Below are 16,649 nucleotides of genomic sequence, written 5' to 3' on the forward strand. Positions count from 1 at the left end.
CAGCCAATTTTCTGATCTTCACAGCAGATTTTCTGTGCCAGTCGTCAACCTGAAGAGAATTTTTACAGTCTGGAAATCAAAATTCCTATCTGTGCAAACAGCATCACTCCATATCTTCGTACATTTTGCTTTAGTCACGTTTGTTATAGCTTTAGAATGATTTAATATAAAACATTGTATAATAGATTTTAAAACTGCAAAAATAAGCCACGAGCAATACATTCTACATCTGTAGAGAAGATTTAAAAAAAAAGAGAGCCAAAATTTTAAGTTTATATACACACAGAGAGAGAGAGAGAGAGAGAGAGAGAGAAATTGTATATGTGTAGCCTAATCCAGCTCCCATTGAAATCAATGAGAAGACTCTTACCGGCTTCAGTTGGAGCTGGACCACAGTCACTTTAATAAAAGTGGCCTGGTTTTCAGAGGTGTTAAGCATCCACAATTCCCAGTGAAGCCTAGATTTTGTCTGGAGAGAGGAGTGCATTGTGCAGAAAGGGAAGAACAGTAACAATCAAACTCATGCATTTTGCTGCAGTAAAATGCAGTGACTAATAAGACTTAACTCTCATAGAAAGTAGGGTAGTTGCCTGTATCAGCGTGCTGGTAGAGAAATTTTTGTAAACTCTGCATTGAAGAGGAAACCTCTTACATGGGAGAATTTTACAGTGGATATTTTTAGCTCTAAGTTACTGACAGTGAAAATGTTTAGTGCCAACACTGCTATTAGGAAATTGATGAAAACTTCCAACTCTGGCCTCTGCAATTAATTTATAGACACAAGCGGCCAAATTCTCTGCAGATGTAGTTTGGCACTGATCCGTTTGCTTTAGTGGAGCTATGCTAATTTACATCAGCAGAGAATTTGGTTAGTTAGTGACAAGGAATAGGTTCTGGTTTGTTGTTTTAAAAATTATTTTAAAAAACCCTACCCATATGTGGGTGTGTTTTTTCTACAGCTCGATGTATTTAAAAAGAGAAAGCTGTTGATATATTATTAACCTGTCCATTTGAAGTTAGAAGAGCAGGGAATTTTTTTGAACAATCAAATGTACAAAGAGGCTAATTTTAAATAGCACTGTTTAAACCATTTTTAAAAGTGACTGTAAATTTAAAAAAAAAAACACTTTTTCTCTGTTCTGACAATAACCATAAATCTTTTGAGACAAAAATCCTTTCGTGGTCCTGACTTAGAGATGTGTGTGAAAATGGAAGCCTTGTTGATCATCTCTATGTAACATAATAAAGGAACAGGAATCAAAATGAACCCATGTTCCTCATTGCAGTTTAACAAAACTGATATTTAGCCAAATGAAAAGACTTCGGAAAAGGTCCCTGAGATATGACTGAAAACAAGTTAGGAAGTTGCCTAAAAGATTTGTGCAGTTTTTAGGCTGATCAGCTGAAACTCTGCTGTCAGTTTTGTTGCCCAATGAAGGCAAGAAAGAAAAGCAACAACGTGTCTGGCTGTGGAAAATGAACCTGTGCTTGCATGCTGATGTGTCAAAATAGGCACCCGGGTCAGGGCTTATATATTAGGTCTCCTGGAATTTTGGTAACACCAAGGCAGAAAATAAAAAGCTGTAATAGTTAAGCCTCACAAGGCATCAAGATAGAAGCTGGTGTACCATGCTGAATAATAGCCTCCATGATGTGATAATGTTCTGGCTTGGAATAGGATATTGTCCTTCAAGAAGCAGATGAAAAGTTGTTCAGAGTTCCTCACTTGAAAACAAGCTGTGGAAATTCTGCTCTTCCTTTGTATTTATTTTTAGCTTTTCATGTCAAGAACAGCTGAGGCAGCATATAAAAAACTTGGTTGAATGTCTCTCTTCTCCCATCATACAAAACAGACATTGACCTTTTGGTTTTATATGATTCTGCCTATCAGGAGGCAAGGATGCGAAAGAGTGAGTCTTCCTCTATGCAGAGTCTTCCTCTATGCAAGCTCCAGTCTCCCCACCACCTCCATCTTCTTCTGGTTAAAAAGACAGGAGTATGAGAATTGGCACCAATCCTTGAAAGGAAGAAGGGGAGGTTGTAAGATGAGAGAACATGAAATGACAACAAATGGAATTACTAATGAGTAATTTTCTGTTGTATAGTTTCAGAGTAGCAGCCGTGTTAGTCTGTATCCGCAAAAAGAAGAACAGGAGGACTTGTGGCACCTTAGAGACTAACAAATTTATTAGAGCATAAGCTTTCGTGGACTACATCCGAAGAAGTGGGCTGTAGTCCACGAAAGCTTATGCTCTAATAAATTTGTTAGTCTCTAAGGTGCCACAAGTCCTCCTGTTCTTCTTTCTGTTGTATGTTCCTTTTCTCCAATCCTGTGGGACAGTCAGAAGGAATTGGTGGTGGACCTGGCAAACAGTACTCATAAAGGAGGACCTTATTGTCCTAATTGTAGTGCCTTCTTCCCAAAGGAAGCATCTTGCACAGACAGTAGGTCCCTGCCTCCCTCTTTCATAGGATGAGAGCAGAGCAGACAGCAACAAGTAGAATCGACAAGTGAATGAGTATTTTTCCCTTTTATATTCATTAAAAAGACTCATACTTAGCAAAGTAAACATAATATGGATAAACTGAACTGAGTACCTAAAATGTTGGATCCACAGCATGCTTTAGCCTCTGCCTTAATATTATCCTGGATGAAGAAATAGCAGGATTAGAGAGCTGGCTTCTCACCTTTGTCTCACAGCCCTTTCAAGATGACTTACTCCTCCTGTCCCATTGAGTGCTTGGTGATCTTTTTGATGATGTAGTAGTGTCATCTAGCAGGTGAAATCTAACAAGACACAGTACATCACAGTGCCATGTTCCAGATGCAACATTAATGGAACAAGAAAGGTGTTCATCACAACACGGCCCTGTATCTTAAATCATTACAAGTAAAATCACTCAAGAATACACTGCATGGAATGAACAGGCATTGGCAAGGAGTTGGCTAAGCAGCTTCATAGATTTTGTTCATCTTCAATTTCTAGGGCTCTGTGATTGAGTCTATGAAAGTACAAGCCAGGGTTTGCAAGTACTGTATATTTAAAAAAAACAACACAACTATGTTTGATTAGGTTCCTGCTGCTCTAAATGGTTTGTGGCAGATAGTGCTGTGAGTCTTAAAGTAGAGCCTCTATCCGCAATGCAGCATTTAAAAGAACTCATTTTTTCCCTAAACCAATCGTTACACATCTTAAAATGATTATCTGATGTCTGCAACGACACACAGACACACACTCATCTCAGACCTGATTCCCATTGCCTTGCAACTTGTGTAGTGAGTTTAAAACATTATCAAACAGAATTCCCCCATGGTACAATTTTATACCCACTTTTCACTCACCCTGTGCAGTCATAAATTGCTTCACAAGGCAGTAAAGATCAGTCCCTAAGAGTCCAAGGGCCAGATTGTCTTACAAAGATTTGGTTGCACTGGCTATGGAGTAATTGTGGTCATGGCAACACATTCCCTCAACAGCCATCATCAGCGGGTCTCCTGTGAAGAGTTTAGTTTAAATTAAAGCTGCTATCCTGAGCAGCAACACTTGCCATCCCTTGGGTGACTTGGCTTGAGGGCACAGTGGGCCAGATTGTGAAGAGAGAAGAAAGTTTTGCACCCATTTATGTCAACACATGTGAATCTGACCAGTTGACTCTATTGACAGGCACATTTCAAACATTTCTGATGTTTGCTCCTGGTCGGATAAGCATCCAAAATGTAAGAGCTTATCCACACCTCTCTTGTTTTCATATAGAAAACAGCTTGTTTTCATGATTTTTACAGCTTATCTTTTAAAATGTCCATTGTTCCATGGTTTCAGCCCCAAGAGTAACCTTTCTCATAGTATTTTTATACCTTTTTTGTCTTCACTACCAACATTAAAGTGCTGCCATAGCAGCGCTTTAACATGGCTGTGTGGTCGCAGCACCAGCTGTGGGAGAGAGCTTTCCCAGCGCTGTTAAAAAAACCACACCCCCCACAAGGGGAGTAGCTACCAGCCAGCGCTGTGGGACTGTCTACACTGCCACTTAACAGCGCTGAAACTTGCAGCACTCAGGGGAGTGTTTTTTCACACCCCTGAGCGAGAAAGTTTCAGCACTGTAAAGTGACAGTGTAGACAAGGTTAATCTAGGTGAGATTGTTAGTGACAAGGAATGTATTGAACTTGAGGCTAACAATTGCTTAAGAGATGTGGTTACAATGGCTTCATCAGAGAAGTGGTGGCTATCTCCACCTTCTATAGACTCAGTGTCTTCCTGCTGGTTTTAACAATATGAGGGACATTGATCCAAATTTCTGTTTGTAGCCCAAAGTGCCTTGAGGATTTACAGACCTTGAGTGTGTGAAACCTGCTGAAACTTGCAGAGAGAAGGTGCTGTGCCACCTCCTACTAGGACAAGTGGTTGTGCTTTGTGTTTGTGTGTGGTGGAAGGGGGAGCCTCAGTACTGCAGCAAGGAGGAGGGAATGTGATCAGCTGGACAGCTTGGTCATCTGCAATATACCACTGCCAGCTAGAGTGTTGAGCTCACAATACATTTCAGAACCCAAGGAAGTATTCAGAAGTTTAAAAAAAACAAAAACCGGAGAAAAGGATGAAACTGAGTGTATATGCTGCAGATGGTGTGGCCAAATTATTAAATGTAAATATTTGTAAGATAATAGTTCTAAGTCTACCACAGAAAATGGTTTATTCAAATGAAAAGTTTTATTTGGGGATTAGAGATATATTGTTTTCTTAAACTCAGAGGTGGAATTGTGTTTTGAGTTCTGTTTTAGTTCTTCAGCAAACCACATTGATGCACAGAATTCAAAGCCTTAATCTACTGAATACTTTCCCCCCTGTCTTTCCACCAAAATAAACCCCGACATTTACCCAGAAAAATTATTAGTAGTTTTTTTTGCACTGATTTTTCACCTGTTTTTGTTTTTGTGGTAATAAATACTGATAAATTCCCGGGGAAAATTAAATAAAATAAAAACTGAAAACAAAGGGCCCTATTCATCCCTAATAAATATGAGTAGACAAAGCGATCATGGGCCAGAGAGCAATCTCAGACATTTAAGAGTTTATTTCTTGCTCTCCAGAGTATAGTACAGTACATGATATTGCAACAGACATGGCAGATCGCACTTTTCTGTCTGAGAAAAGGATTGAGCTCTGACCTTAGAAATTCTATTAATTACTCATTTGTAATCAGTAGCCAAGATTTATTTATAATAGATTTTGCTGTCTGCCAAAATAGTAATAAGAGTGATTCCCTGGGAAGTAATGAAAGAAGTTAGTTTCCTTTTGTTTTTAATGTGACATTGAAATCTTTAGAGCACATCGCTGAAAAAATAAGTCTGGCTGCTTCCTAAACAGTATTGCACCCCTCAGAACCAGCCATACTCCAATGAGTGTCCTTGCCTAGACACAGATTACCTGAGAGGAGGAAAATTTTCAAGGAGAAAACTGATATAGATCTAAATAATCCAGTATAGAGAATTATTATTTTTATTATTTCATTATTTGTTAGTGATAGCACTCCAACATAGAAGGTCCCTGCCCTGCAGCACTCAGAGTCTAAAGAAAGACAGTCAGACAGGTAGTCAGAGTTCCAGGAAGGCAAACAACAAAAAGAGTTTTTTCTATAAAAATCAACAAGATTTTGCTAGAGGTAGCTCAGTAGAAGTATGTTTTCAAAAGTTTCGTAAAAGTGGAGATGGTAGGGGCAGTGTGGAGGAGTTCAGGAGGATTAAACCATGCTTAGGGGGCCATGTCTTCCCAGTATCTATTCTACATACTTAGATTTTCAGCCGCATGGTGTTACTTTTACAGGCTATGATGAATCAAAGTGTCAGTGTAGCATCTTCCATGTTATATAGTTGCCTCTATGGCCGTAGCTGCTGGCTGTTTGTTTGTTTGTTTGTTTGTTTGTTTGTTTGTTTGTTTGTTTGTTTGTTTGTTTGTTTGTTTGTTTGTTTGTTTGTTTTAAATGACTAGTAGGTGTGCTATACCTCCTAATTAGTAGAGAACAGTAGCCCTCATGTGCTCCTGCTGTAGAATAAATGTAAGTTATTCTGTTCATTCCCATTTAGCTAGAGTTCATTTATATTCAATGTGCATTTCCAAAAGCTCATGTGATGTTGGGGAAAGTAATTCTGCAGTATGTAACAACATGCTCCATGCAAATACTGCAAAGGATTTTGCAAATGCACAGAGAAACAAGGATGTGTATTATCTTTATGCCAGAATTAACTCTAAACTTGTACTTCTTCAGGACTAAATCATTTTATACTTTGTAATTGGATTACTAGATTCTAACTATGCTGAAGTTAGATTCTTTTCATTCGTATTTCATTTATCCAGAGCAACTTTCAATACGGTTTAAAAAAAATAATTTGACTTTTATATCTGGTTGTCAAGCATGCCTGTGAGCCAGGATTAATTCATGCTGGGATATTCTTAACTCTACAAATGACCATTGTATCCAAGCCTTTGATCTCTCCCTGTGCTGTTAACTAGCAGCCTTTTATGTTGCTCTGCCTTAAACAAGATCAAATTTTGGGCATACTGCTCAACAATGTTCCCTAAATGTCAAAAGACTACAGCACAATGCAAGCACCAAAGGGCTATTATTGGGTTTTAGAATTTAAATGAAGATGAGTTCAAAATAAATAAATCTTACCACCAGCAAAAAGACTTCTTGTGTTTTGCTGCTATGGAAAAAATTAAAAAGCAAAAGTATTTGTGTTGTCATCTTGATATTTTTTCAAACATGCCTCAAATGGTAAATTTTAATACCGCCTCTTAGTAGGCATTGAACACCTACAGAGACATGCTAAAAGCATGAAGTCAGTAGGACCTGAGGGTGCTTAGCTCTAGTAGAGCTGGTTGGGAATTATCCAACGAAACATTTTTTTCTATGGAAAATGCCCATTAGAAAGGGTCGGTTTCGACAGTCTCCCAATTGAACAAAATGTTGAAAACGTCTTTGTTTCAAAATTTCAGCTTATTTGTACTAAAAATAAAGGTTAAAATGGAAATCTAAATGAGAAATTTTGGCTGACCCAATTCAAATATTTTTCAGATTCTCGGTTTGGAAAAAAAATTGAGATTTTGATTTTTTCATCCCAATTTGGGACAAGAAAAAATATCAAAGGCTCAAAAACTGTCCCAGGATGGGAAAATATTTACTATCCAGCTCTACTCAGCACCTCAGGATTAGGGCCCAGATTTATTTTACAGTGTATCATTTTTCCTCAAGCAAGCAAGTTTTGCTATTTTCATAGTACAAACTTTGTTACCAGATATGGTTAAATTTAGCTCTAGATGAAATGAATGAATATATATTGAAATACTGTGTTTCAAATTGGAAATAGTTGCATGGAAGAGCTGAGAAAATTGAATTTAGCTCTAGTGGTAGAGTAGAACCCTGACTCTGTATTCAGATCAACAGAAGTAACTCTGCTGCCGTCAACAGAATTACAGCAGTGTAAAATCAGGGCAAGTGAGATCAATATCAGGCCACCGAGTTACCAACTAACTAAAACCTACAGGTTTCATTAATATTCTCTCCCCTTTCTAACTCAGCTAAATGCTGAGAAAACTACTGTTCAGGTTTCAGCTTATTGTGATGTCACTGTCCCATGCCCGTTCTCATGCTATGTCATGCTAGTCCTCCAAAAATCCTCCACCAAAAACAAGGAAATCAAGATCCTGATATTCCTAATAATTCCAAGGTTCAAAATAAGCAGAAGGTCATCTTCATAGTTCATAAAGGAGTCTTAAAGGTCACAAATATGATTTTGAATTCTTTGCTGCTAATCTACCTTCAGACATATTAATTGCCATTGTCCTGAGGCTGAATTAATGAACTTTATGCTTTTCATCTCTTTCCAAACTGAGATGCACATCTTGGCCTTCTGAGCTGGGAATGTACTTGTCAGATGATTCCTCTCACTTTGGTGATGTACATCTCTGTTTGGGGAATTGGAATGTAACAGTGCCAACCCCAAGTGTTCAAAAATCATAAGTCAGGCCCCAAAAATCATGATTTAAATAAATAATAAGGTTTGGGTTCTTTCTATTTGCCTTCTGGCTTCTGAACCATTAGGGTGCATTGGGGTCATGTGTGACACTACACTCCATATGCATCATGGGGGTACGGTTATGATATGATTATGACATGATGCAATTTGCACAAGATGAGTCAAGTAAGATGTCATTGGAAAAGTTATGATTTGCTGAATATGATTATCCTATTTGTATGCATGTATCCTTTTTGGATCTGAAGTTATGAATTTTGAGTAGGTATCTGTATTTCAAATGTGCTTACACCTGGGTAACACCCACTAGGCAAAATGCTTCCAGCCTAGACAGCTGGTTGTGAAGGGTCTATTCAGTGTAATAGGCCATTAGGAAAAACAAAAACTTCTCCTAAGGCATAATCTCCTGCCTGGTGAGCCTTCCTGAGAATGCTCCAGACAGCCTGTAAGTAATGGCTGCTATGACTCTGCAAGGGCATGTGACCAGACCACATGACTCTGGACTCCATTTTGGGTACCTGTATTTTTCCACAAACTGGTCTGGGAACCAATTTTTTTAAAAAAGGGTTTCCACCATATGGAAAAGCTGTATAAGGCAGGAAGAGACATCATCCGTGGTTCTTCATCTCCCCACAACTCAACACCTGAGAGAAGTTCTGGAAGAAAAAAAAAAAAAAGGACTTGGAATGAGGGTGGGGAGCCCAAGCTGCAAAGCAAGTGCAGCTTGTGCCTTGAGAATCTGCAAGCCTGCTTGTGTCAGTCAGGGTGAGAAACTGCTAATTCATATCCCATCTTTCTAGTATTTTAGGCTTAGTTTGCAGTTTTGTTAATTTACAAGGTAATCTGCTTTGATCTGTTTATCACTTATCACTTAAAATCTATCTTTTTGTAGTTAATAAACTTGTTTTATGTTTTAATCTAAACTAGTGTGCCTTTAGGTGAAGTGTCTGGGGAAAAAATCTTGGTTAACACAAGTTTGTTGCATATTCCTCTCCACATTAAGGGAGAGGCAAACTGGGTAATGAATTCATGCTGGTCGGGGTTTCAATCAGAGCAGGACGGTACAGCTCTGGGGTCTTAGGCTGGGGAGCTGGGGGGTTATCTTGGCTGTAGCCTCTCTATTGTTGGTTCGTGCAGTGCCTCGTTGGTGCCTGTATGTAACTGCAGCTGGGTGTGTCCCTGCCTGTGTACATCGGTCTACAGCTCGTCCCAGCAGTACAGTGTAAGAGGGAGCCCAGGCTGGTGGGTCAGAGAGCTCAGTAGAACCCCAGTTCCAGGTGGCACCCAGGAGGAACCCATCACATCAGGTTTTCAGGCTTTCATTTTTCCACAACCACAAGGGGTAGAACCTTACTGTTTTTATTTGTTTTAATAAAAGCTGAGGTGCTCATGCCTCCAACAGCTGAGAGGTTAGGAAAAACACCAAATATCATGAGACTTGCAATCAAATCACAAGAGTTGACACCATTGAGAATAATAGTAACTCTCTCTCTCCTGTCCTGATGTTTTTAGTCCTGGCTAGTGTTTGATGGGAAAAAGAAATCTATTGCTGCTACAGAAATTGGTGTAGATAAAGGAGAGATTTTTAAGGATTTTATAGGTGGATTTTCCAGCTAGAATTTGCTACATGCCAATATTAAGGCTTTATACCAACTGGCCATAAAAGTTAGTCTATCACTTTACTTAAACTCTTGGTCGTGCTGGGAGCTTTAATGGTTTTAGTGGTGTGTGAAATAGGGATATATGTCTGTGATGTTATTTATATGTCTCCTATGTCATAAAAACAAGTGGAGGGGAAACAAAATTAATACAAAAGCTTCATAGCATCAGTTCAAGCACATTCTCCTCCCCCGCTTCACAGGTTTGGCAGAGGTGCAATACAAATAGGTTTTTGGACCATATAAAGGTAGAGAAGGAATGGGGATCATTCACATTTGCCCTCATTTCTGATTATCATCATTATTTTCTTGCCATAATCCCATGTCCAACAAGAACATTTTTCAGGATGTTCCCAAATCTAGAAGCCACTTTTGAAGTGAGTGAAATGTCATTAAATTGCAAAATTGCATGTCATTATGTTGCAACAAGACATTTCAACCTGACATTGCAGAAAATTGCCATTGCAACATACCCAGCTTGTAACGCTGTGATACAAACACCATGACATTGTGAAGGAGGAGTTTGTTCCACTGGAGAAACTAAGAAAGATTTCTGGGGAATGTAAATAAGGCTGCTGTAAATATAGGCCATGCCTAAATAAATATTAAATAAATGGAATGTGTGCTGTGTCTGTTGGAAGTATAGTCACCATTTAGGTACTTGAGCCATGAATAACCCACAGGAAACCACAGCTTTAGGGCAGTCTCTTTACAGACACTGTTTTATTTAAATTCTTGTAATATCTTACTTATTCTTGATCTATTATCATTGTGCTTTCTTCCAAATGCTGTCAGATGGGGAGCTTTCCATACCAAATGAAGGATCACTGGAGAATGGGCAGGCTCTGAGCTCCAGCCAGATTTCACTACCAGGCCTAGCAGAACTGGAATCAGGTTCCGCGTCTGGGGAACCCTGTTCGTATGAGGTGCTCCCAACCACAGATATCATGGATGGGACAGGTAACATTTCTATTTTCATTCTAAGATACAAAATATAGAATTTTTTCAACATTATGCTCTTTAAAGCTTTTTTAAATTGGCTTCTGATGGTTTTTGGTCTTTGATACTTAATGTTTAACACACAGGAGTTCTCTTGACATACAGGAGTAGATATAAGCCAGAACCAGAACCTCAGATCCAAACACTTCAGAACTTGGGGAAAGTTTGGATTCAGGTCCAACTTTGTAACTTGGTCCTGTCTGTATGCAGGACTATAGACTGGGGTTACCGTCTTTCTGTAAATATACTACTAGTGAGTAACACGCATAAATAAGAATGCAAAGTAAAATCTTTGTACATTTCAAGTCTGGAAACTGTATAGATTTAATTTCATGTTCTCATTGATATTCTGTGTTCTTTGCTATTTGGAAAGAAGATTTTGTAATGAAAGCAGAAGCCTGGCAAGTCTTGCGTACTCTCAGATTTAGAGCGGAGGGTTTTATGTTTCACTGTTGTAACAAAGCAAATAGCTTGGTAGGTAATGCCAAGGCTCTAACATGTAGGGGGGCTGTGATAAGGAGTTCTGAGGGATTCTCACATCTAGAGCAGAATGAGAACATAGTTAAGATAAAAGAAAAGGCAGACCATTTATCATATGGACAAGGTTTAGACATTGTATAGCTCAGAAGTAACCCTCTGCTTTCCAGTTCACAAGGTTAGTGCCTCAAGAGCAGCTGCTCAATAAGGAAAGCTCAGCACAGGAGCTGTGATTTCAGATTTTAGGGTAAATTGATAGGTCAGAAAAGTCTACTCAGACCCATTGGGTCACCAAGTGACAAAAGAGCTATCTTGACATAAGGAATGTGAGACCTAGTTGTGGATGAGGGAGTGACAATGTTCGAATTAGCTTTGGGCATCTCTTAAAAGATTTGGAGTTTCTGTTTAGATGAGGCGCAACCTCCAAAAAGCTAGGTACTTAAGCAAACTGTCTGAACTCTTTTTCTCGTAGTATTTCAGCACATGTGCTGCTGGTCCTGAAGAGGCACAGGCATGAAAATATGGGGGGTTGGAGGGAAGCAACCATATTATTATTTGTACTAACATCAGAAAGGTTCGGTTTAAGTCTTGAACCAAAGTTAATTTAACTTCTTATTTTATCTGACTTGATCCACCTGTCCCTGGTGCAGATGCCTAGACCCATCCATTCACCAGCTCAAATAGAGAACCTTATGTAATGAAGTTCTGACTTTGGGAATCTAAAACCTGACCATTCTAAAGAGGCCACTGGTAGCGACCCCTTTCACAGCTTCAGGATGGCCAGCCAAAACCTCCTGTTGAAGAGCACCGGCTTTAGTGTTCAACTTCTGCTTTTGTTGTCCTTGAGAAAGTTAAGTGGGGTGTCTCTGGTGAGAAACAACAGTCCACTTGAGCTGCATCTGATTGAATCAGAAGTAACGCCTTTGGTTTCAGTGGAATGCCTCTCAAATCGCAGTTTGACTAGAAAGGGGTCACAGTCTTCATACCTGGGCTGCGGAGATGTGGATCAGTTAGGCCTTGCACCTGTTGAAGAAAAAGCCGTTCAATTATACTGTACAACAGCAACAACATAACAATTTCCATGTCTGTTATTTTGAGAGAGAGAGGGAATTGGATGGAAACCACAATACCATTCAAATAGTAATGAGCGAAATTCAGCCCCACTGTGAAAGGCATAACTTCAGAGAAGAAACTGCTACATAAGAAAATAACATTCTTAAGAACCAAGATGATTGACTCTGGTGTTGCTTTTCAGCTGTACCGCTCAGTTCTACAGCAGACTTCAGAAAGCATTTTTGAGGCATGTGGCACAAAATGTGCCTTTCACCAGCTGTGTGGCAACTATTGCACATTGCTCCAAAGAGGAAGAATGAAAAGGCATGTGTAATTGGTATAACTGCATATCCATGATCCTGCACAACTGTGTGGTCTTTTGAAAATATAATGGACCCTGCCAGAGAGATGGGCAGGATGCCATTGTGTGGACACATAAACCTGTCGACTAGCTACTTGTTTATTGATTGTGTATTGTTACCCATCTGGGGTTTGACATTTCAAGGCTCTTGATTGTGTTAAAGGTGTGTGGGACTAAATTCAACTCTGGTGTCAGTGAGAGATGCTCCATTGCTTTTAATGGAGAATGACCCAGTGCTGAAATTGGCCTGTGGTGTAGGTGTGTGTGTAGGGGGGTGTATGTATGTCTCTCTTTCTTTCTTTCTCTCTCTCTCTCTCTCTTTGTGTTTTTACGATGTTTGAGCACAATCTATTAGTTACGTTTTTAATCTGCATCTCTGTGCTGTTTTTCTTCTCTTACTATTACTGTACCTGCTGCCACTCTGCTTGTAACGTTGTTGCGTCTATGATGTGGTTGTGTCCTCCAGTGTCTGAAGAGAGCCCCAGATCCAGTGAGTCTGGAGTCCTCCTGTCCCAAGATCCTTCAGCTAAACCAGTCCTGCTACTTCCCCCCAAAAAATCTGCTGCTTTCCCTGGAGACCATGAGGACACCCCAGTGAAACAGCTGTCCCTCCTCAAACAGCCCCCTGCCCTGCCTCCTAAACCCATTGCCAGGATTGCCAACCACTTAACTGGTAAGTAGGTGTTCCTGAATGCTCTGCACCACTACTTCCCTTAAAGGAACAGTCCACTCCTGTACTGAGAGTCTCAATGTATTTCTTTGGTAAAGCTGCTGTGTTAATGTTTGCATGTGTATCGATATTGTGTGTGTGTCATGGCTGTACTGATACAGCAGGGCAGGGGCTCTCAAGCTATTTCATAGGTGGATGACATCTTAATAGAGATGGATACCTCCGTCTCATCTACAGTCACACAGACTGCCACTCCTCCCAGCCTCCTAATCATGACCTTGATCACCAACATGCAACCTCACCTGAGCAAATACAGCAGTGACTTGGATAGAAAAATAATGATAGGAAAGTACTTTCGTATCTTGAATCATGTTTCATAAGATAAGCCCTTTGTTCTTTTTTGGGGGGTAAATTAATCAGATTCTCTCCCTTTGCTCTTTGTTACATCTCCTCCAGCTTCCATGAGTGCTGTTCTCCCCACTTTTTCCCTCCATTCCTCTGCACATGCTTCCCTTAGACTCATACAGACGCCCCCCAAGTTACGCAAACCCGACTTGCGCAAATCCGCACTTACAGAAAAAGTTCCATAAGCTAGAAATAGATTTTTTGTTTGGTTGGTTGGTTTTTGCTTAATGGTCGGGTATACGTTTCCGACTTACGCAAAATTTGAGTGACGCAAGGCGTTCCAGAACGGAATGCTTGCGTAAGTCGGGGAGCGTCTGTAGACTCTAAGGCCAGAAGGGAACGTCATGATCATTTAATCTGACCTTCTGCACATTGCGGGCCACAGAACCTCACTCACCCACTCCTGTAATAGACCCATAGCCTTTGGCTGAGTTACTGAAGTCCTCAAATCATGATTTAAAGACTTCATGTTACAGAGAATCCACCATTTACACTAGTTTAAACCTGCAAGTGACTCATGCCCCATGCTTCAGAGGAAGGCGAAAAACCTCCAGGGTCTCTGCCAATCTGACCTGACTCCAAATATAGCATTCAGTTAGACCCTGAGCATGTGGGCAAGATCCACCAACTTTCTGGACAACTGGGAAATAATTCTCTGTAGTAACTCGGAGCCCTCCCCATCCACTGTCCTATCACCAGCCGTTGGAGATATTTGCTGCTGGCAGTCGCAACTCAGCTACGTGCCTTAGAGGCAGTCTCATCATACCACCCCCCCAACAAACATATCAAGCTCAGTCCCCTTCTTTCCCAATTACTCAGCCCTCTGGTTCCTTGCTCATGATCACTGGCTACCCAGTCCCTTTCTCCATGGCTTCCCACTGGTGGATGCTAGTGGTGATTGACAACTCCAATTCCCCAATTGCTCTGTTCCTGCTCCAGTCCCTGAAGGATGCTCCAGTTTCCCTTCCTGATGTGTTAGAGACTGCAATGGAGGCAGAGTATGCAGTCTCCCCTGCCTGGTTTCCAGCTGCTTCTACATGCATCAAGGCTCTTCTTTGCAATTAAGAGCCCATTATCTGTAAAAGCTATTAGAAGCAAGGAGGAACAGTCAGCTGTATGTGACCAGTCAACCCTCCCTGGACTACCATCAGACCACTGCTGTAGAGAAATATTACAGGCGCATACACACAAGGACCATGAAACATTTAAATATTCCTAAAATACATGTCTGTACCTTTTGAGATGTGTGTGTGCACAATTCCTGTTGCTTTCAGAGAGAGCAGCACAGGTTAGGAGGCTATGAACTCCTGGATTTTAAACCAGTTCTGATAGTAACTCCCTAGGTAACTTGGGCAGATTGCAGCCTTTTCCCCTCAGCTACCCCTCTGATATTAATACTTCCCTGCCTCAGAGTGGTGTGGTGAGGATGATCACTTCCTGTTTATACAATGCTACGTGTTACAATTTTTTTGCCAGATCATTTTGTTTTATTTTGACTATTATAAAATAAAAGAATCTTTACGAAAGAGCATATATTGCTTTTCTCACCTATTTCTACATAGCGTTATATCTAGAGGGCCAAACTGATTTGTGCTTTATTTACTTTTGTTCACTTTTATCTGAAATTTATATGGGATTTCTTCACTTTTGCCACCTGCCACAATCAACTCTACATTGATTTATTTTTTGCCTAAAACTGCAAACCAAAGGGGCAAAAGCAGGCACCATTACTTCATTTGGGGCTACAGCTGCTTGCACCAGCTCTGAATTTGTTTCCCATCCATTCTTGTAATTCGGTTTACCCCATGAGTTATTGCTCACAAATGAAGACGCAATTAAGAAACTAACATAAAGGAAAACATCTTCTGCTAACTGTGCATTGTACAGAAACATGAGGGGGGAGAGAGAGACTACCCTGCTCTTTAAGTTAGACGAAAAAACAAACGATGGATGGAGATTGATGTCTGCTTCTGTGTATTTTGTAAATCAAATTTTTATATAGACTGAAATCTGTCTTAAGTAACCACTGAAGGGATCAGCATGTGTCAGTTGTTTAACAGAGATGACCCTCCAATAAAGGTGAAGCAGAATTGTACTCTGTACTTCTGGGGCTATAAAGACAGATGGTTGCCTAATTAGGGTGATTGCTCAGCTCATTCTCTCCCACTCAGACACACACTCACTTGCATGTAGACATGATGACATACACTCTCACACATAGACAAGATTCTCACACACACACACACACACACACACGTCCCTGTGGGAGAGGGGGTACAATTTCAGAATTAGTCACAAGGCCCTAGTTTAGCTGTTAGTTGCCTCTTGGTAGAGCTGACAGCTTCACCCATATATACCCTTATAAACATTAACATCTCAGACCAATAGGTTTGACTTTTTCTTACTGGGAGGGTCTAGGGACATATATTTCTATATGCCTTATGCTACCCTTTCAGATTATAGTAGACTTGCATAATCCCTGAAAATGAGCAGTGTCTTAATGAATCACCCTCATCACGAGAAAGCTAAATTAACCCTATTCTTTTACTAATTACTCCAGAGACATCCTTAGTTTGTGTGTGAGAGAATTAATAAAGTCAGACTTCTGGCGCTCCAAATGAAGATTTTTCAGGTTTTCATTGCACTTTCAGTGTTTGTTTTTCTATTGAGGATTTTGTGAGGCGAGTGAAGGACAAATTAAGACACACCAAGCATGACTAATAGAGAGTGACAGTAGTTAATGGTCTGGTCGATCTGTTCAAGAAGGATATGAGAGGAAACGTGGTCTTGGAATGAGTTTCATTTCAGGTATAGTGCTGATGTGGAGCTTGCAGAAATGCTTCTGATCTTTTATCTTGTTTTGTTTATTAAATCAAATACAAGAATACCTGAGAATATATAATTACAAAATCTCCACAGGCCTGGTCAGCAGAGAAAAAAAAAACAGATAAATACCTCAAATAGTGTGATGGTTCAGTGACTTAAAAATCAGACCA

General features: G+C 40.1%; 1 protein-coding gene across 25 annotated transcripts in view; it reads left to right on the plus strand.

The window, feature by feature from the left end:
- Positions 1–16,649, plus strand: part of PHACTR1 (phosphatase and actin regulator 1) — a 420,672-nt gene that overhangs the window by 317,188 nt on the left and 86,835 nt on the right. For 17 of the 25 annotated variants that reach the window (XR_256655.5, XR_256654.5, XR_010598753.1 and 14 more), the window contains 2 exons: positions 10,484–10,648; positions 13,045–13,251. Coding sequence is in view for 13 of the 25 variants with exons in the window: in XM_005305201.5 (XP_005305258.2) it covers positions 10,484–10,648; positions 13,045–13,251 (372 nt within the window). In the remaining 12 variants the exon portion in view is untranslated. The remainder of the gene's footprint in view (positions 1–10,483; positions 10,649–13,044; positions 13,252–16,649) is intronic. The other 8 variants (XR_010598756.1, XR_010598761.1, XR_010598762.1 and 5 more) reach the window with 1 other exon arrangement.

The sequence above is a fragment of the Chrysemys picta genome, chromosome 2 (assembly GCF_011386835.1).
Source record: "Chrysemys picta bellii isolate R12L10 chromosome 2, ASM1138683v2, whole genome shotgun sequence".
Lineage (NCBI taxonomy): Eukaryota > Metazoa > Chordata > Testudines > Emydidae > Chrysemys > Chrysemys picta.